Here is a 21,355-nt window from a genome sequence, read left to right on the forward strand (position 1 = left end):
AGGCTGGGGAGTTGGGGTTGTTCAACCTGGAGAAGAGAAGGCTCTGGGGAGATCTTCTAGCGACCTTCCCATACCTAAAGAGGACCTACAGAAAAGCTGGGGAGGGACTCTTTGTCAGGAAATGTAGTGGTAGGACAAGGCAGAATGGCTTTACACTGAAAGAGGGTAGATTTAGATTAGATATAAGGAAGAAGTTCTTTACTCTGAGGGTGCTGAGGCACTGGAACAGGTTGCCCAGAGAAGCTGTGGATGCCCCATCCCTGGAAGTGTTCAAGGCCAGGTTAGAGGGGACTTGGAGCAACCTGGTTTAGTAAGAGGTGTCCCTGCCTGTGGCAGGGGGTTGGAACTGGGTGATCTTTAAGGTCCCTTCCAACCCAAACCATTATATGATTCTCTTTACATTCTTTAATGTCAAGTGGTCTAAAGAGCCCCTGCAAAGTCGTGTTGACTGAGGTTTGCCACAAGAATGGCAGGCAAGAGCTCAGGTGAGACGGTGAGTACGAATGACAGCAGCTCTCCAGAAATCAGGATGCTGGTCTTTTCCAGACGGGACAGAAGAGAACATGCTGAAATCACTGCAAGAGGACCTTTGAAGGACCTAGTGACAAACCAGACTGGTTTTGATACATACAATAGTACTGGGCTGTTTTGAAATCATTTCATTTTGAAGAATGCATTTCTCTTACGAAATACCTCCTGCTTTACAGCAAACTGACTGTTGTGGGCTTGCTGATCATGCCTGTATTGCTAAATAAAAGAAGGCAGAAATAGTTGCCTGGCCCTGAGCCTGGCTGGCCTGGCACAGCTTGCAGTAGAGTGCCCAACCTCCCTTCCTCTGCAGAGCACTGCACTAGATCTGGCCCATCAGGCTGGATAAGCAACCTCATCTAGTGGAATATGTCCCTGCCCATGGAAGGGAGTTTGGAACTAGATGACCTTTAAGTTCCATTCTGATCCAAACCATTCTACGATTCTATAATTATACTTTGGTAGTGAAAAACAGCACCTTTTACCGTCACATCTCATTTGCTTTTGTGATTAAGAACAATGAAAATGTTCCCACTTCAACAATTAAACTCCAAAGCCTTGAGAGTCCATGGAAGCAGGTAAATAAATCAGAAGTATTTGAAAACTGTTTGAACAGAAACTTTGATTTACTTTCAAATGCTTAATTATTTAAACGGAAAATCATGCCAGAACTATTTGAAAGTTGCACTTAAACAATAGAACTAACTGGTAAGTAACTCTTATCAAACAGGAGTCATTGATTTTATCATTAAGAATCATCTTGTACAGAGAATAACAATAAAGATACAGGGAGGGAAGGAAGATACTAAGTCCATCAGAATCAGATTCTAAATTGTAGCAAAAAGGGAGGGAGGAAAGGAGGAAGAAAGAAAAGGAGGGGGAAAAAGCCACTTACCATTTTTTCTCTCACTGTTTCCACATGGCCAGATCTTAGCACACGTGACATTTGAACGGGAGTTTCTTCTTCCTCAGCTTTTTCAGCTTTCAAAACCATTTGGGTAATCCCAGTTGTCAAACCCTCTTTCTTAGCTTCCTCTTGTTTCTTTGCATACAGTTCCTCACAAGGTGCTTCAACTTCTCCTTTATGTACAGCAACATGGTCTTTTGCCTCAGCTATAATTTGCTCTTTTTTGTCCTCTGAATGTGGTGCCTTCTTTTCTGGGAGCAGAGGTTTTTTATCTTCTTCAAATTTGCTTAAAGTTTTCTTTTGATCTGAACTTACTGTTGCAGGAATTTTATCTGCTGAAAGTGTCTTTGACAGCTTTTCTTGCTGAAGTTTTGATTCTTCTTTTTGAGCTTCCTGTTGGATTTTCTCCACTGAAGAAGCTTTTGCAATTTTCACATGTTGAAGATTTGGATCTTCTTTCTGAATTCCATGTTGAATTTTATCAGCTGAAACAGCCTTGGACAATTTCACCTCCTGAAGTTGTGCATCTTCCTTCTGAGCTGAAGGTTGGATTTTGTCAGCTGATAGTGCCTTTGCCATTTTCATCTGTTGGAGTTTTGGGTCTTCCTTCTGAATTCCATGTAAAATTTTGTCAGCTGAGGGTAACTTTGCCAATTTTGCTTCTTGAATTTTTATGTCTTCCTTCTGAACTCCATGCAAAATTTTATCTGCTGAAGATGTTTTTGCCAGTTTTGCCTCTTGAAATTTTGTATCCTCCTTTTGAACTCCATGTAAAATTTTATCAGATGAGGGTGTCTTTGTCAGTTTTGTTTGCTGGAGTCTGGGGTCTTCCTTCTGAGAGACACGTATTTTATCAGCTGAGGGTGTCTTGAAAAGTTTGCTCTGCTTAAGTTTTGCATCTTCTTTTTGAATTCCTTGCTGGATTTTATCATCTGATGATGTTTTTTCCAACCTCCCCTGCTGAAGCTTTGGAACTTCCTTCTGAACGCCTGGTTCTTCTTTAGGTTTTGCGGCTGCTGGAGTAGGCGGTGTGGAAGTCTTCTGAGGGGAATGTGAGACGGCAGGCACAGGCTGTTTTTGAGGAGTTGCAGGTGGTTTGGATACTGGTTGTGAAGGGCCTGGTTTTGGAAGTGGCACCTTGCCCATATCTCCAAGTTGTCCTGACATTGCCCTTTGGGTCTGGCAGTTTAAGCACAGCCATTCCTGTACCTGTGATACAACAAACATATGAAGTTACTTATTTGAAAACTTAACAGTAAAATCACGTTGTGTTTTCAGCTGGTACAGTTGCCATTAAAATACTTGTAAGCTCTATCCTATGAGCACTGAACAGGCATTTTCTTTGTCTGCTGCTCCTGCAGGATGATCCACAATACCTTTTTAAAAAAAATAAAAATGAAGTATGTCATGTTCCAGAAAGCCTGGCTGAACAAAAAGAAAAATAGATTGTGAAATGTAATAATTACATTGTCCCTAAGTATTGATGACCTTTATGTACAAAGTTTGCTTATGTATTCCTAAAACCTTTTTTTTTTTTTTTTTTTTTCCTGAAGACTATAATCTGCCAAAATCTGCCTCTAATTTCGTAAGTCTGAGTAAAAGAAGATGAACTGGGATTCATGGACCTTTGTATTTTTCTTCATAAATTATGTTCCTCTCTTGAATTTGTGTGTATGTATCACTGGTTAAGTTAGTAACCCCAAAGAAAGTATATGTTTGCTCTCTTTACTACTTAATCTCTGCTGAATACTGTTTTTTACTCTTCTTCAAAGAAAATCAGGAAGACAAGGACAAGACTACAAAAGATCTTATTGCCAGTTGCCTAGCCACTACATGAGACAGTTTCCAGTGGGGCTTGGGGTACAGTTTCTTTAGAACAGCAAAAAGACATTTTAAATACAGAAAACTAACTAACCGAACAACTAGTATTGTGCTACCCCTTTGGAAAAACAAAACAAAACAAACAAACAAACAACAACAACAACAAAAAAAAAAAAAACAGGGGAAAAAAAAGATAAAAAAGATTATGCTAACAAGTTAAATGTAAATGACAAGAATTGCAGATGAAATGACAATTGAATGTGAGATAAAATCTAACAACATTGGGTAGGTAGGCTAGTTTTGTTGAAGTGCAGCTAAAGTCTATTTAATGTATAAAATGTTTTTATTTGAAGAAATTAATGTCGGGTAGAAGATTGCATGATGGCACTCACTATCATTCAGGTCAACTAACAATTGCCTTATGTATTAATTTTCTACTTCTATAGAAAATGATCAAATTAGTGAGTCCTGTTACTTGACACAAATACATATTTATGAAAAAACATTTGGCAATGTTGTCCCAATAAATGGAGTTTATTCACTGAATTGTCTGTCTCTAAATGCAGTCAAGGCCCTAATAGTTACTATACCTTTTGCAATTCCTAACTGAATGCAGATCTGTATAAGACTATTAGATTTATTTATTATTATTTTTTTTTTTTCTGTAGAAAAAACACTAAAACATTAAAATATAACCCTCCAAAGGAGATTAACCCTTAAAATGCTACTACCTGTAATCTGCCTGGAAAGCATTAATTAGGAAATAGGAATAAAAACAGCTTCATTTGTGAAGAATGTGCAAAATAAAAATTATCTTCCTTGAAAATACTCCCGTTAGGGATTTCCCTGGATTTTATTTATCTATTTATTTTATTTATTTATTATTTTTTTTAACTATAGCTTCCTTTCTTTTTGGTGTGGCCTGTTTAGAAATTAGAAATCAATACTGGAAAACATAACTATGCTGTGAATTATGTTTTATAACCTAAAAATGGAATTAATACATCTGGAAACTAATTTGGCCTTAAATCCACAAAAATTATGATAGTAGTACTATCAGGAATTCTAAATATACTAGATATTTTTTATTATAAATAGAACACAGAATAAAGAAACAATTTCATAGTATTTTTTGATTCTGTTCTCAGAAAGACTGAAAAGGCTACTACACAAAGCTGACTAGATAATTATGACAGTTCATTTTTATTTTAAAGTTATTGTAGATTCAAAAAGACCAATAAATTCTTTCAAAAAGTAGGCAGAAATGTTACCATTACTACTTATGTCAATAGAGCTTATTTCAGTACAGAACATGGGAATAATACTCAAATGTTGTTAAGCTTCTCAGAAGCTAGCCTTAACTATCTTTTACTTCATTAAAAAATAATAAATAATAATAATAATTGTCTTCTACCATGAAATAATCCATGGGTCAAGAGTTTGCTCCATTTCACATACTTACTACATATATATTTAATGAACATGCTACTTTGTACATTAAATGCACAAGTTCTTCTCATATTTCCATTTCTGCATGACATTGCTTCCATTTATTTCCTGGTAATACATCTCTTCTGTAGGGTCTCTATGCTTGTACCTTTTGTACACATCCGCATTTGACTCATCACTTCTTCTAGCTTTGTTGGTAAGGTAGCACTTAGTACCTCTGCAACTGTGAGCCTCCATTGCTCATACACATGCCCCTTCTTAGATTCACACACAGTAGTGCTGAAGACATCATAGAACAAGTCTCTTAAAAATGAAAGTAACAGTAATAAATATGAGCAAAGGCAGTTGATGATGAGTGAATTGGCAAATTGTGCTAAACCTTGTCAAGAGATGGAAGTTCTAATCTTGCCTTCCTGCCATACTGATGTAAGTGGTGCTAGTGAAATGACCTGGAATTGTCTAGATACACAGTGATTTAATGAATCTTGCCATTGTCCTCTTGGACTTTTGTTATATTTGTATCTAATTATCACTTCTTTTTTTCTTTTTCTTTTTTTTCTTAGGGTTGCTATGTAGGCATGGAAAATACATCTCTCAAGCTATGTGTTTTAAAATGCAATCTTTTTATAATCATGAAGATATTTGATCACAAAATAACCTATACAAATCTTATATCACCAGCCCTCTAGCTCCTAATTCACTGTCAGAATGGTTCTCTGTAAATTGAATTTTGTACCATGAAGTCATATGCCTCAGTTTAAGACTCAACTTTTCCTCAGTTAACCTCATGCCCTGAATGCTAGTTTTACCTTAGGCTATCTTTTCAGTTAGCCTGTCAACCCAAATTTATTAGGACTTGGGAAATGGACATAATCTTTCTTCAGCAGTCTTCACTAGATAAATTGTAGTTCTTTACAGAATTATTCACACTCCTTGGTTCCTGAATTGGCAGTAGACATTATCCTTGGTATCACAACCAATATCAATGTGCTTTAATATTCTAAGTCTGTGGCTCTCCCACTGTGTTTTCCAAACAAACTCTTATTGCTGGACAGTACAAAGAAGCTGTGTTACAATGTCCTCCTCATTTGGTTTTATAATAAACAAATGCCATCGTGAAAAGTTCATACATCTAACATTCATTGCAACTGTTTATTTTTTAAAGTGTCATGCAAAGGCTCAAGCATTTCAGTTCCTTTGCTTTTGAAAATGCCACAATGCCAGAGGAGTTCAAGTTGAAAACAATAGGTCTACTACTCCTTCTCTCTGTCGTTCAAGGATTTTTCATTGCAGTATGTTGATGGATAGATTACCCTCTCCTGGCAAACACCAATTGGTAAACTAACTGAAAGTAACTCAAAGTACCTAATGTATTTGTTAAGGTGAAAATAAACACTTTCCACAGAACATCTCTAAATTTACCTCTGAAGTAAAATGTTTTAGTTTCATTTGGAGGCCAAATAATTAATGTCTTTGTCATGGTTGGAGCATACCTTTATCCCTTCCTAATTCTTCCTCCTCACTGCTCTTAGTAAAGGAAAATAATAAAATTAATATAGGAACATAAGAAAGGATGAAGCACATCTGTGAAAAAATAAATTATGTTAGCTTTCACTACCTAATGTAATCACATTATCAAACAGAATCTTTATGGAAAACCATGTACTAAATATAACTGTAAGATATATATAATCCATCCAAACCAACTGACACACAGCTAACCCATATATAACTCATATCTGCTCTTATTTATTTTAAGAACTGCTCCTGGTAACTACAGCTCTATTAGTACAACTCAAATGTTTACAAAGTTTTATAAAATAATTTGAAAGATAATTGAATTGATCCTTGTGACAAAGAAAAGGGCCACATGCTAAAAGTCAATACGTATTTACTAGAATAAGCCTGTATCATATAACTTTTTGCTTTTGAAAGTATCATTTATTTTACAAGTAAAAATTAAACCATTACATGCTCAACACACCTGGAATACCAGAAAAATAACTGAATCTGTGACACCATTAATTTGTCAAATTAAGACAGATGAGTAAATTGCCAGGTAGGAAAAAAGATCTCCTGTGGAGAAAAATGACCCTAAATTCTTTACATTTTAGCTACTTTAGTTATTTAAAGTAGAGTGATAAATGAGAACATAAGGATATAGAAGAAGACACATTGGCCTTGACCAGTAAACTGGATATTGCCTATTTATTCCCCAAACTGCTCCGGAGTCTTTAAATTCAGTAATGATGTGCAACCACTGCTTGGACCCTCTTTTTTTGTTTTTCCCCATCCTTAACATTTTCTATTCAAATTTGTATCCTTGCTTACTAACAGAAGCCTCCAGGGACTCTGACTTTCTGAATAGACATATCTTGGATGTTGAAATAATTATTCTGTGGAAGAAAGGTAGAACAATCAGACAGTTATTTCTAACGCCCTAAGATTTTGCTTCATCTCCAGTAAAAAATTAAAAGTACTCTTGGTACGTTGTCAGCTGATTTGTTATTACTAACGATCCCTTCTTTTTTATCCCCCACCAAATGTTAACACTTGCAAGAGAGTTGCAAACACTGCTGCAAATTACCAGAGAAGTACAAAGAGCCAGTGTTTTTCCTATATGTCAGGATTTACCTGCTCCTCAGATTTAATAGGGTGGGGACTGTTAAATATTCCATTTTATTTTGAGCAGATGAAATACAGATTACAACAACACAAAGATGACCTACTTCTTCAAGTGATGACAATTCTGAAATGCATATGCCCTTATACTTCAAGATACATCCTAGCACCTTCAGGAAAAGCTCATTCTTTTTCTTTCTAGGAACTGCTCTGTTTGCAAATTTTAATTTTAGTAATCAAATTTGATAATGAGAATTTTTATGTGTATAATGCCTGTGTATCCTTTAATTTGCTTTTAGCTATTTTGCTGAAGGCCCTTCAAGGCTTAGTATTATGCAAGCAATGCACAAAAAGGTATCCCTATTGTATACATCATCATAGATGCAAAAGAAGCAAAGATGTTGAAAAAATAACTGCTCTTTTTGGTGGAGGGGGGACCATTACCATACTTGTTTTCACTCTGAATCTACCTGCATTTTCCTATGGTGTTTTTTATTTATTTATTTTTTCCCCATGCACTTTTATAACCAGATGACAACTTCTTTGACATTGACAAGATGACAATCCTTCTTTGTATTGGCAGGTTTGCTGTAGGGGTGATGTTGCCCAAATCAAAGGAATAAATGGCCTTCATCCTCAGTCTTATACAGAGAAATTTCTATCAAGCATTTTAATGCCTCTGGTGATCTCTTCTTTTGTTATCGTGGCAAACCCAACTCCAATGAAGGAAAAGAAAACAAAGCAAAACAACAAAGTGAATATGAGCTTCATTCAAAGGCCAAAGAAATCAATCGAAGAGTCTCAAGTAGTAGTTCAGTGGGGTTGGGATGATTAAGCTGTATGTATACTTTGAGAAATTCTGAATAATAATACAAGTCCAAAAAACATGATTTGAAATGCAATATAAACCTTCTTTACAACCATGCAAGGAAAATATGTTGCAATTGTAACGCCTTTAGATAATTACATATCATACTTGCAGTGTCTGTCATGATAATAATCAAAGATTATTATCCAGGTGCTACCACAACACAAATTCATTGCAGAGCTAACCTCTAATTCACATGAAATGATACCCTGTAAGTCTATGGGTTGAACGTTCAAATTACTGAATCTATAAAGTTCAGTTTAGGAAAGCCTATTAATAGTCAATGTTTTTTATCAAGGGAAGGTTAAAAAAGTCTTTCCTATAATAATGAGATCAATACATATCCTCTTGATTTTCTGTGTACATAAAAGATTAATGAAAACATGCATCCTATTGTTGATTTCTTTAGCTTGGATAATAAATGTTCAGAAACCAAGAAGCCAAACAACATGAACTTGATTTCTTTTTCATTTTCTTTTTGGCTTTTGAGCCTTATAGGTAATTTTGAAAACAACATTTTACAACAGAATATGCATTAATAGCAGATGTAGAGAGCCTCTTGTTTCACCACATTAATGGGAATACCACCTTTATATTAAGCAGTCTTCCAATCCACAAAATCCATCCCAGCATATGTTTTCAACATTACTTTGATATCTCATTTTCCACTCAAGAAAAACACTGGTGATTTAGTATTTACTACTAGGATAAGAAGGTAATAACATTTACATATATATTTCTGCACATATCTGATCACCAGTCAGTATGCAGTTGTTGCAGTGACATTCTTTTTCACAGTTACTTTTAAGGAGATTGCCAACTAACTGACTAAAATAATTTACATTTACTTGCACGCATGACAATGAACATGCTGCCATGGATTAATTAAACAGCAGTATATATCCTGTTTATATTACTCTTAGCTTGCTTTAGTAGTATAATTGTAATTATTCCATTTAGATTATACAGACCAAAAATCTGAGGTTGTGTTAGTATCTGAAGTAATAATTTTAAAAGTGAGTTTTCAATATCTTATTGTTTCATTTAGAAACTATGTCACTTCAGAGCTTTACAGTTGTCAGGTTATCATTATCTTTTTCAGCTATATGTAGATGCTGAGTAGCCCTAATATGAATGCCTTTTGTACTCTTTATTATAACAGTCTCAAAGTATATATGTATTTTGTATACCTTCTAGAAACTGAATAACAATTCCTCTCACAATGGGTCAGCAAAGAGCGTGAGTATTCCCATTCCATTACTGTTGTTATTTGTCCTGAACTGACAAAATGTCTAGTGCTACAGATGGCACTAAAACAACAAACAATTCCATGCCCTGAAGAGACTGCAGTCTATTCTGTCCTATGGTCAATTTAGACCTTTTTGAAGGGTCTAGAGGAATATGGTTATTCATCTCAAACTGGGACTCAGATATCAAACGAGATGACAGGAATTCTGTAGTAAAAAGGACTATTCTGATGTCTCAGAGTGCCTACTGCTCACTGTATCTTTAGCACATCTAGGAAGCTGTATTTGATGATAAGCTACAAATACAACCTTTTAATCTGAACCTTAATGGTTCATATTAACAAACACCTCAGCCATTCTTTGTAAAATCATTTTTATTTTGGTCATCCCCATAGACATACAGTGAAAAATGATAGACATCATTATTCTGAAAAGTCACTGTTTTGCATTTTTTTTGCTCTTTCAAACCAGATAATCACAAAACTGGCGTGTAGTTCATTTCAGCAATACACTTTGCATAAACAATAATCACTGCTGAGACAGCTTGATAGATGTCTTCCTTTTTCTCATGATTACTGTATCATTGCATGAGCAGTCTTTTTTTAAAAAGACATTAAGTGTAAGTGGCAGATCAATGCTCCAAGTGAAATGCTATGGAGGAGGATGGAAATAAATTAAGGAATGGAAGTTTTTTTTAGATTCCTAGCTCCATCCAGACTAATCTCACCTAACTTTTAACACTTAACTAGGAACTGAAGTTTTGACCCGGGCTACCAAAATTCCCCCTCTAGTCTCTGAGACATTATCTGCAGATATGAACACCACTGGAGAGCTGACAGCTGTACCTATTCCCGAGCAGGGAAAGAGCCTGGAGCAAACTATGCTCTAAATAAACTTCACTTCAAGCATGATTTTGAGGTGTGCTGATGGCCTACACTAAAGTGCAAAGAATAACCGTTCTTACATTGATAGCCCTATGAAAGGTCCTTTAATCTGATACATAAGTGTTCTGTAATCTGATACCTAAATATATCGTCCAGTTTTCAAAAGCTCTAAATACCTGAGGATACTTTCACTGACTTCCATTTTTTAGTTCTCTAACCAGAACAACACCATGTGTGATATCTTTCATCACTTTTTTTTTTTTTTTTTTTTTTTAATGTTTCATCACTTATTGAGTTTACTATCATTTAGTGCTGATCTACATCTAGTATTTGTTCTTCTCATGTCACTGATACATGAATCCTTTAGGTGCCTGGAGGTTTTGAAAATGAAGGGGAAAGACAAAGAAACAAACAAATGAAAAGACTGGATAATAATTCGTGGTCAAGGAAACGTGCAATATTCTCAAGTAAGAGGAGCAAAAGTCCATCAGAAATGAAGGAAAATCATTTACCCGGCTTTGGAAAATTATATTAATCATTAACTACAAATACAGTAGGAAGTTGCATATAACCATTTGCTGGATATATTTACAGCTGTCATGACAATAAAAAGGTAATAAAGCAAGTAAAGAAAATTGATATTGTACTTTTACATCTCCACAGAATGGTCATAACTTTGTGATACACATACATTTTCCAGTGACTTCTTGAGCTCTTCCCAATGGACTTCCCTCCTAAACACCCAAACTGAGGAAGTGAAAACTGACCTCCCCACTTTAAGACATGAAAAGTGCTATGTGAAGAGACAGCAGAGCACAGAAATGGAATTACAGCTGCCATTTGTTTTCTCTGCTTGTAACTAGCCCTGCAACAGCACTGCCTGGCTTTTCAACATGTGGGTCAGAATAACAATTAGGGTGTTGCCACTTTCACCGATAAGAGGCAAATTCTCAAACTGTGAGGCAACAAAGTCTAAAGTCTAGGGAAAGGCAAAGGAAAAGGTGAGGTACAGGGGGAAAAGGGGAAAAACAACTTTTTAAATATCTTGGCTTTTCTGCTTCTTTGGAGATTTATGCTGATTATATCTCAAGACTGTGGTAGACATTTTAATAATAATAATTGTTCTTGATTATTGATTTTACTTTGCACTCGACTGCCTAAAATTTTGCCCTTGTATAGCCACACAATGGAAAATGTTAAAAGATTGTCTTAAAAGGGAATATGTCACTTAGTCAGCAAGATAATTCTGTCAAGCATTGTAACTAACTCAGAAAAGAAGAGCATGCTGTGCATTTATATAATTTGGCAACTACCAAGTATGTACGTGAAGAATTAAAATAAAACATTTTTTCTCGGAAAACTTCAGACCAATATCCATTGAAATTACTTCTCAATATTTTTTACAGAAATGTGCTTGCAATCTGCTCAAAAGCTTAACATACTGTAATGCTACAATATGGATGAAATGAGATGTTTTTAATGTGCAAATAAATATTATGCACTTCAACAATCACACATAATAAGCTTGAGTTTACTTTCAAGAGATAGCATGAATACAATTATAATCCATACTATATAGTCCAAATAATCTAAACCAATGTAAAGTCTTCTCAAAATTTATGTACCAACTCTCAACATAAGTATCAAATGTAAGAGGAAAAGACAGGCTTTAACTGCTAAACTGTAATCATAGAATCAGAATGTTTGTGGAAGGGACCTTAAAGATCACCCAGTTCCAACCCCCTGCCACAGGCAGGGACACCTCTTACTAGACCAGGTTGCTCCAAGTCCCCTCTAACCTGGCCTTGAACACTTCCAGGGATGGGGCATCCACAGCTTCTCTGGGCAACCTGTTCCAGTGCCTCAGCACCCTCAGAGTAAAGAACTTCTTCCTTATATCTAATCTAAATCTACCCTCTTTCAGTGTAAAGCCATTCTGCCTTGTCCTACCACTACATTTCCTGACAAAGAGTCCCTCCCCAGCTTTTCTGTAGGTCCTCTTTAGGTATGGGAAGGTCGCTAGAAGATCTCCCCAGAGCCTTCTCTTCTCCAGGTTGAACAACCCCAACTCCCCAGCCTGTCTTCATAAGAGGTGCACCAGCTCCTTGATCATATTCATTCATATTCCTGTGGACTTGTTCTAATATCACAGAATCACAGAATTGTCTAGGTTGGAAGAGACCTCAAGATCATTGAGTCCAACCTCTGACCTAACACTAACCAGTCCTCCACTAAACCATATCCCTAAGCTCTACATCTAAACGTCTTTTAAAGACTTCCAGGGATGGTGACTCCACCACTTCCCTGGGCAGCCCATTTCAATGCCTCAAAACCTTCTCAGTAAAGAAGTTCTTCCTAATATCCAAACTAAAACATCCCTGGCGCAACTTAGCCCGTTCCCCCTCGTCCTGTCACCAGGCACGTGGGAGAATAGACCAACCCCCTCGCTACAGCCTCCGTTAATATACTTATAAAGAGTGATAAGGTCGCCCCTGAGCCTCCTTTTCTCCAGGCTGAACAAACCCAGCTCCCTCAGCCGCTCCCTGTAGGACTTGTCCATGTCCTTCTTGTGCTGGGGCCTCTGGGCTAATCGCAGGGCTCCAGGTGGGGTCATTCATAAAACAGAGCATTTTAAAGTAATGATTTATTTATTTATTTATTTATTTATTTATTTATACAGAAATATCGATTTCTTTAAGATTTAATATATTTCAATAAAGAACCCTCAACTATATCTGAACAAAAATGCCAAATGCTTCCAACTCTTGGAATGCTACTTTAATTATTATTTATTTTAATCTTCTGAAGTACATCCTTGTACATTTTTCAACACACACACAGTGTTACTTTAGTGGTTATAAAGTGACAAAAGTATCTGAACAGTTAACAAAAATTAAAGTGTCGTCCCCCCCCCCCCCGCCAAAATGATCCCTCTTGCAGTCCTAGGTTGGTCTTTCAGTTCTCATCACAGTCTCCAAAAGAATAAAGAATCCTTTTGGAAGACCTATGTTACCTCTGCATTAATAATAATTTCACAATTACTTAGCAAGTTAAGATGATTTCTCCTTGATGAGAAGACAGACAATCCCTCCACACCTATACAGAAATTGCACTAAGATGCATTTTTCACAACAAGGGTAAATAAAAAATCTTACACTCAAATGAATCAAAAATTTTACATGCTGATCAATATTGTATTATTCACATAGTGTCAGAAGAAACCAAATGGAAGCTTAACTTTTCCCTCAAAAGCATAATCTCCCTTCTACCACGTTTTAAAAGGGTATTTGATGCTATAATGTCTGTATTACAATTTTTAGTTATAAAATGGTACTGTGTTGGAAGGTTAATTACTCTTTTCATTCTATGAACAATAATACATCTGTACTTTTAAAAATAAACCATTATCTTTATACCTAAATCCAAAATATGTTAAAAAAGCAAACAAACCCTTTAACTCTCCAAACCTTGGATAGAATCTGATCTTTGTGTTTCTTACTAGAAAAATAATTTAAAAAATAAATAAATAATATTAATAACAATTAAGAGAAAATGGAAATGTTCATTTGAATTTTTATATGTTGTCAGCTTCTGTTTCTTTATTTTCTATGTAGACTACAATTAGCTATCTACTAAAAGTAGTGCTGCTATTTTGAATAGACTGATCTTATTTTCTCATTGAAAATCAAATTTTAAATTTTAATTAATCTTGAAGCATTTGTTCAACCCTTGAAACACTCTACTAAAGACCCTGTTTACATCATAGATAGTATAACATGATGCAGTCTTCCAGGATGAGTGATACTATTGTCAGTTTCTGATTAATTTAATTATAGGTACTGTATTAACTCAAGAACAAACATCTGGGGATAAAAATGACATAAAGTCAATAGCTCTCATTTGTTTGATGAAAAGTCAGAAGTAAAAAAAAAAAAAAAAAAAAAAATCTAAGGAGGAAAGAAGAAGAGAAGCTGATTAAGAGAAGAGCAGAAGAGCCATTTAGGTGACAAGTCAACAACAAATGCTTTTTTTTTTTTTTTTTAACAGATCTTTAATTAAAAAAAAAAAAAAAAGCGACAAACTGTGTTCTTAGTCTTTGCCGGTTCAAATTCAGACCAAAAAAATCAGGTGATTAAATTAAAGTGAGGATTTTACCTGGGTACCACCTCCACATTTCCACGTAAAAATCTTAATCAAAATGATTTTTTATAGCATTTTTATTCCTCTTCAGAGCATATCCATGTTTTTCTCTTTTATTTATAACCTTTCCCCCCTCCTCAGGAATTGTAGATGTACATGCATGAAAAGTATATTACAGAGATCATAACTCCAAAGGTAAGGAACAGGGAATTCAAATTTAATTCTAAAACATAACAAAAGTAACCATATCCATATTATATTCTCTATAATCAGTTCCCAAGATTTTGACACTAGAATATTATATATTAATACAGTGCATGTGCAAAACGAACCATTTATGGGGCTCTTTTCAAAACAACATCTCAAGGCAATGAAGTGGAAAGTTAACATCTGTCTTCAAAGGCAGAATTGAAAGCATTTTCTAGAATGCACGAGTGAATTTTTATACATCAGAGCAGTTACAATAATGTCCTCCAATAATTTGCATTTAATATATATTAAATATTTCAGAAATATTCCTTTTCATTTAAAGATGACTTTGATACAATCATTCTAATTATTCTGCAAAGAAATCTAAGCAGATTCTTTTTTTTTTTTTTTAAAAAGCTTTACTTTTAACTGCTGTATTTTTATATTTATATTTAATTTATATTTATATATATATATATTGAGAATTTTATATTTTCTGTTTTGAATACAATTAAAATACAGTTAGAGTAGTAACTCCAACACAAAAGCTTTTAACTAAAAGTGTAAGAAAAAAACAGGGCATAAACTTCAACTGACTTTTCATTCCATAGCTGCCTGTGAGGGGTTAACCCAAAATGCCTGGATAGATTCTCAAAATTACCAATTCACAATTCACAACCAGGAGCTGGTTTAGGAGATTTTACTGTTGGTTGATTGAGAAGTTACTAAAATGTGAAGAGTAAATGTGAAGATTTTGCTACTTCCCTCATTTCTCATCTTGTCAAGCTTCAGTGACCAGAGCAGACTGCTACAGCTTTAAAAGTGAAAATATTAAGACTAGGAAAAATTTTTGAAAAGTATTGAAAAAATTAAGAAAAAATATAAAGTATCTATTGAGTATCGTCATGTAATCTTATTCTTGTGGCGTTTGTTGCAAAATAATAATTCAAATAGAGAAAAAAAAAATAATTCATAACCCAGACATTCAAGCAACCAGAATATAGCAAAGAAAAAAAAAAAAAGGTGGAAACAATGATCTGCTTTTCTCTTGAGTCTTGCTGGGCAAGATGTTAAATAAATATTAGATTTTAGAAAAACAGCAGGATACAAAATATCAGTTGACTGAATGAAGAGTTCGCATGGAATGCAAGAAGTGTTTCAATCTCATGATTTTCTACTTTAAGCTACATTTTACTTCATCTACCTGTGGAAGCGACTGACTTTATCACTGCATTTGTCATTGACTGCAGGGCATTGTCAACATGGGTTCATGAAGGGTAAATCCTACCTTAGTAATTTGATCTTTTTCTATGATAAGCGTACCTGCTTGTTGGATTAAGGGAAGGCAATGGATGTAATCTTTCTGGATTTTATCAAGGCCTTTGATACTGTCCCTCAAGCTAACATTCAGGACAAACTGTCCAACTGTTAAGTGGCCAGATTTACGCCATGCCGGTGAACTGTTTGAACAGCAAAGCTCAAAGTGTTGTACTGAATGGGACTACGTCTGGCTGGCAGATGGTCACTGGTGACATTCCACAACCTCAGTTCTGGGGACAGGTCTGCTCAATATTTTTATCAATGATCTGGATGCAGGAGTGGAAAGCATCCTTTGCAAGTTCACTGATAATACCAAACTGGGAGGTGCTGTTGACTTCCCTGGAGGGACAAGAGGCCTTGGAGAGGGGTCTAGGGTAGACTGCAGTACTGGGTAATCATCAACAGTATCAAAAGTTCATCAAAAGTTCAACAAATGTATATGCCAGGTGCTCCAACTGGGATGGAATAATGTTGGACAAAGGCATAGACGAGTGGCTGGAGAGCAGCTCAGCAGAAAGAGACATGGGGGTGCTGGCACAGCAGGCTCCACAAGAGCCAGCAGCATGCCCTGGCAGCCAATAGGACAAATGTCATTTTGGGGTGCAATAAACACATCATAGGCAGCCAGGCAAAAGAGGAGATTCTCCTACTATATTTAATGTTGGTGCAGCCTCACCTTGAATACAGTGGGCAGTTCAGGACTCCACAATATGAAAAGGATGTTAAGGTACCTTAAAGCATCCAGAGGAGGGCAACAAAAGTACGTTCTATGAGGAGAGGCTGAAGGTCTAGTCTAGTTTGGAGAAAAGGAAGCTAAGAGGCAACCTCATTGCCCTCCACAGTATCCTGAGGAGGGCAAATGGAGAGAGAGGTGCCAGTCTCTGCTCCCTGGGAACCAATGATACATGGCAACAGCACAAACTTGTTCCAAGGGAGGTTCAGACTGGACATTAGGAAAAATTATATTAATGTGAGGGTGGTCACAAACTGGAACAGGCTTCCTAGTGAGGTGGTTGATGCCCCTTGCCTGTCAGTGTTCAAAGGGCATTTGGGTAATGACCTCGATAATATGCTTGAACTTTTGGTTAGTACCAAAGAGGTCAGGCAGTTGGACTAGATGATCTCTGTAGGTCTCTTCCAAATGACCTATTCTATACTACCTCCCTCAGAGCGTTACACAGGCACTAAAACAAAACAAAACAAAAAAAGCTAATGCTTCATTAACTACTTTTCCATCACAGTTTAAAATGTACATAACAACTAAAATGTGTTATAGTTAACTGTAAATACTTAAATTGTAGATACCTCAGAAGCTACAGACTCTTTGGCTCTTTTCAGCTTTCTCTTTCTAATGGAGTGTTTGTTCAGCAAATCATTGTGCATTGCATCTTACAAAACTAATTAGCTGAGATTTTTCAATAAATATGCTATATAACGTTTCCAAAACATTCGTTAAAAACGACTTTACAAGAAAAGTATTGCTATCAATAACTTAATGAATTGCAACATGGATGTTGATCATGTCAGTAGGAAAACAAAGTCATATCTGCAACAGCATTTATTATTATAAATAATAAATAATAATTTATTATTATTATTATTATTATATGTCATATTTTATGACATATACTATGTAGGTAAAGACAGGATAGATTGCTCCAAAAACAATCAGGGAGAGAACTGTGTTGTTTTTTTTTCCTGGTTTTATGTAAAAGGATTCACCCACTCAACACAACAAACCCAGTGAACTGATCTAACAAGTCCAAGCAAAAACACAAGTAGGGAATAGTCTAAGAGTTTAACAAAAATTTTAATAAAATGATAAAGGTCACTAATGGCAAAACTCAGGGAAAACTGACTGTACCACAGCATACTTGACAATAAGAATGCTCACAAACAATCATCACTGAGAAGAAATGGAAACCCAGCTGGTGGGCAAAAAAGCAAAACAAAACCCAGAAGACCTTGGGCAGCTCCAAGATAACAATTGGCACTTTTTACTTCCATTCCATAAATAAAGATCCTAGTCAGAAAAACGTTGATTTAAAGGGGGAAGAGAGTGCTCGTCTGTCTGCAAAGCCTTCATGCTTTGGTAAGTAAATTGTGTTATATAATAGCAGTCGCTATGGTAACAACACACTTAAAGAAAAATACACATCTGTAGGACTGGCTAATCTGTTTTTAGAGCTTCCTCTCTAAAACCTGATGAACCCTCTAGGAAGTTGTACATTTGCTAGTCTGATTTTAAAAGAACATGTCATTGTGAATCTGTTGTAAAAGCTTACTGCCTGCCAAAGCATGGAGTTTTTGGTTGATGTCTGAAAAAATATTTTTTTAAGAGATTCATCTTAATGCATATCAGTATTAATCAGTATTTCGGAAGATGAATCAGTTCTGTCAAAAGGACTATCCAAAGTGCCCACAAACAACAGTGCTTTTTGTACAAACATTCAGGACATAAACTCACTAAGTTTTCAGAAATCTTAAAGATAAAAAAAAAAAAAGTCCTACTTGGCTAAATAAAAAGACTATAAGTAAATAAAGACTTAATGGAAGGTTTAAAAATTATTAAAAGTCATATTGAATATAATGCAGTGCTTCAAACTCAGGAAACTTATCTTAAACTTATCTTATCTTAACTTATAAGATATCTTATCTTAACTTATAAGTTTCTTATAAGATAAGAAACTTATCACTCAGCAATGTGAAGGATGTTTATATTTGCTGTCTATACCACCCACTGCCCTTCTTAAGCTGACACAAATTGGTTCTATTTGGCTTAAATTCTCTGTGATTAGCTGGAGAGTGGCATCATTCTCCATTATCTTTACGATGATAAAAGGCATGAAATGTTCATAAAATGTCTTCCTGTGAAAAAGTACATGATCACTTTAGATTTTTATGAAGTGTGCAAGTTTCTAATGAGACACTAAGAGATGGCTAAGTAAACATGTAAAAAAAAAAAAACAAAACTAAACTAAACAAATCTAAACAAAACATTGTAAAATGGAGCAGACCAAGGGAACCTGGAAAATGGCTTTTGAGGACAACAGTGAGACTGCATTTTAGGAAGCTTGGAGAATTGATACATTTTTTATGCTATCTTCTGTTCTCATTACAGTCTGACAATTTTCACCAGAACAAATTAAGTTTGTGATATTTTCCCTTCTCATTACAATCTATGCGACAAGAATGCATTATAAATTTGCCATTTCCCATCCCTTTTACAGTCATCATTACAAGAATAAATTATATGAACATTCATGGCTGACAGTTTATCACTCTGTGCACATCTATCTAGACAGATAGATAGATAACCAGTATTTGACTTTAATTTCACATTTACCTTGTGGGATTTACAAATGTCATCAGAAAAAAATGAAGAGCCCTTTGTGAATTTATGCAAATATCATGTTAGATGTAAGCAAACATGAGGTTAATCTACAGAGTTCAGATGCAAAACAAAACAGAGAATCTGGTACAGCAACAGATGAGGTGAGAATAAATACTATCTATCTCTCTCCTATTTAGTCTTTCCTTATGATATAGGCTATTTATTATGAATTCCACTCAGTTTCTCTAGCCCTAATTTGTCTTTTCTAGTAGATCCCTCTTTTCTCTGCACTCCACATTTTGTCCTACATGGATGATGACCTGTTGCATTATGACAGCCTGCTCATCTAAGGATGTCAAAGTCCTGCCTAGACTTTAATTCACATTTCTCAAAAGAAAAAGCTATGGACCATTACATCATTCTGAGAAATAATCAAAATGCAATTGGAGAACTTATGATTTATCATAGAATCATAGAATATCCTGAGTTGGAAGGGACCCTTAAGGATCATCAAGTCCAACTCTTGACACCGCACAGGTCTACCCAAAAGTTCAGACCATGTGCCTAAGTTCACAGTCCAATCTCTTCTTAAATTCAGACAGGCTCGGTGCAGTGACCACTTCCCTGGGGAGCCTGTTCCAGTGTGCAACCACCCTCTCTGTGAAGAACCCCCTCCTGATGTCAAGCCTAAATTTCCCCTGCCTCAGCTTAACCCCGTTCCCGCAGGTCCTGTCACTGGTGTTAATGGAGAAAAGGTCTCCTGCCTCTTGACAACCCCTTACGAGGAAGTTGTAGACTGTGATGAGGTCTCCCCTCAGCCTCCTCTTCTCCAGGCTGAACAGGCCCAGTGACCTCAGCCGTTCCTCGTACGTCTTCCCCTCAAGGCCTTTCACCATCTTCGTAGCCCTCCTCTGGACACTGTCCAACAGTTTCATGTCCTTTTTATACTGTGGTGCCCAGAACTGCACACAGTACTCGAGGTGAGGCTGCACCAGCGCAGAGTAGAGCGGGACAATCACCTCCCTTGACCTACTAGCGATGCCGTGCTTGATGCACCCCAGAACACGATTGGCCCTCCTGGCTGCCAGGGCACATTGCTGGCTCATATTCAACTTGCTGTCTACCACGACCCCCACATCCCTCTCTTCTAGGCTGCTCTCCAGCGTCTCATCGCCCAGTCTGTACATGCAGCCAGGGTTTCCCCATCCCAGGTGCAGGACCCAGCACTTGCTCTTATTGAACTTCATGCGGTTGGTGATCGCCCAGCTCTCCAACCTGTCCAGATCCCTCTGTAAGGCCTTTACGCCCTCATTTGAGTCCACAACTCCTCCAAGTTTGGTGTCATCAGCAAACTTGCTCAAAATACCCTCTATTCCTACATCCAGATCGTTTATAAAAATATTGAAAAGTACCAGCCCTAAAATGGAGCCTTGAGGGACCCCACTGGTGACCGCCCGCCAGCCTGACACAGCCCCATTTACCATAACCCTTTGGGCCCTGCCCGTTAGCCAATTGCTCACCCATCGTATGATGTTTTTATTTAGCTGTATGGTGGACATTTTGTCCAGTAGGATCCTATGGGAAACCGTGTCAAAAGCCTTGCTGAAGTCCAAAAAAATCACATCAGCTGGTTTCCCTTGGTCCACCATACGGGTGATCTTATCATAAAAGGAAATCCGGTTAGTTAGGCAGGACCTACCCTTCACAAACCCATGCTGGCTGGGACCAATGACTGCTTTGTCCCCCAGGTGCGCCTCAATAAGTCCGAGAACCAACTTCTCCATGATTTTACCAGGCACTGACGTGAGACTGACAGGCCTGTAATTGCTAGGGTCTTCTTTCTGACCCTTCTTGAAAATCGGCACAACATTTGCCAGCTTCCAGTCTACCGGGACCTCTCCAAATTCCCAGGATCGTTGAAAAATAATTGAAAGAGGTTCCGCGATGACATCCGCCAGCTCTTTCAGCACCCGGGGATGAATCCCATCCGGACCCATGGACTTGTAGGGATCCAGGTGGAGTAGCAAATCCCGCACACATTCAGGG

The 21,355-nt window shown here is 36.6% G+C and overlaps 1 protein-coding gene across 1 annotated transcript in view; it reads right to left on the reverse strand.

Moving 5' to 3' along the window:
* PCLO (piccolo presynaptic cytomatrix protein) overlaps positions 1–21,355 on the reverse strand; it is a gene marked incomplete at its 5' end in the record, with an annotated part of 366,889 nt that overhangs the window by 195,922 nt on the left and 149,612 nt on the right. The window contains one exon of the mRNA XM_082755642.1: positions 1,424–2,644. Coding sequence (XP_082611768.1) covers positions 1,424–2,644 — 1,221 coding nt within the window. The remainder of the gene's footprint in view (positions 1–1,423; positions 2,645–21,355) is intronic.

The sequence above is a fragment of the Aythya marila genome (genome assembly GCF_965140915.1).
Source record: "Aythya marila genome assembly, chromosome: 1".
Lineage (NCBI taxonomy): Eukaryota > Metazoa > Chordata > Aves > Anseriformes > Anatidae > Aythya > Aythya marila.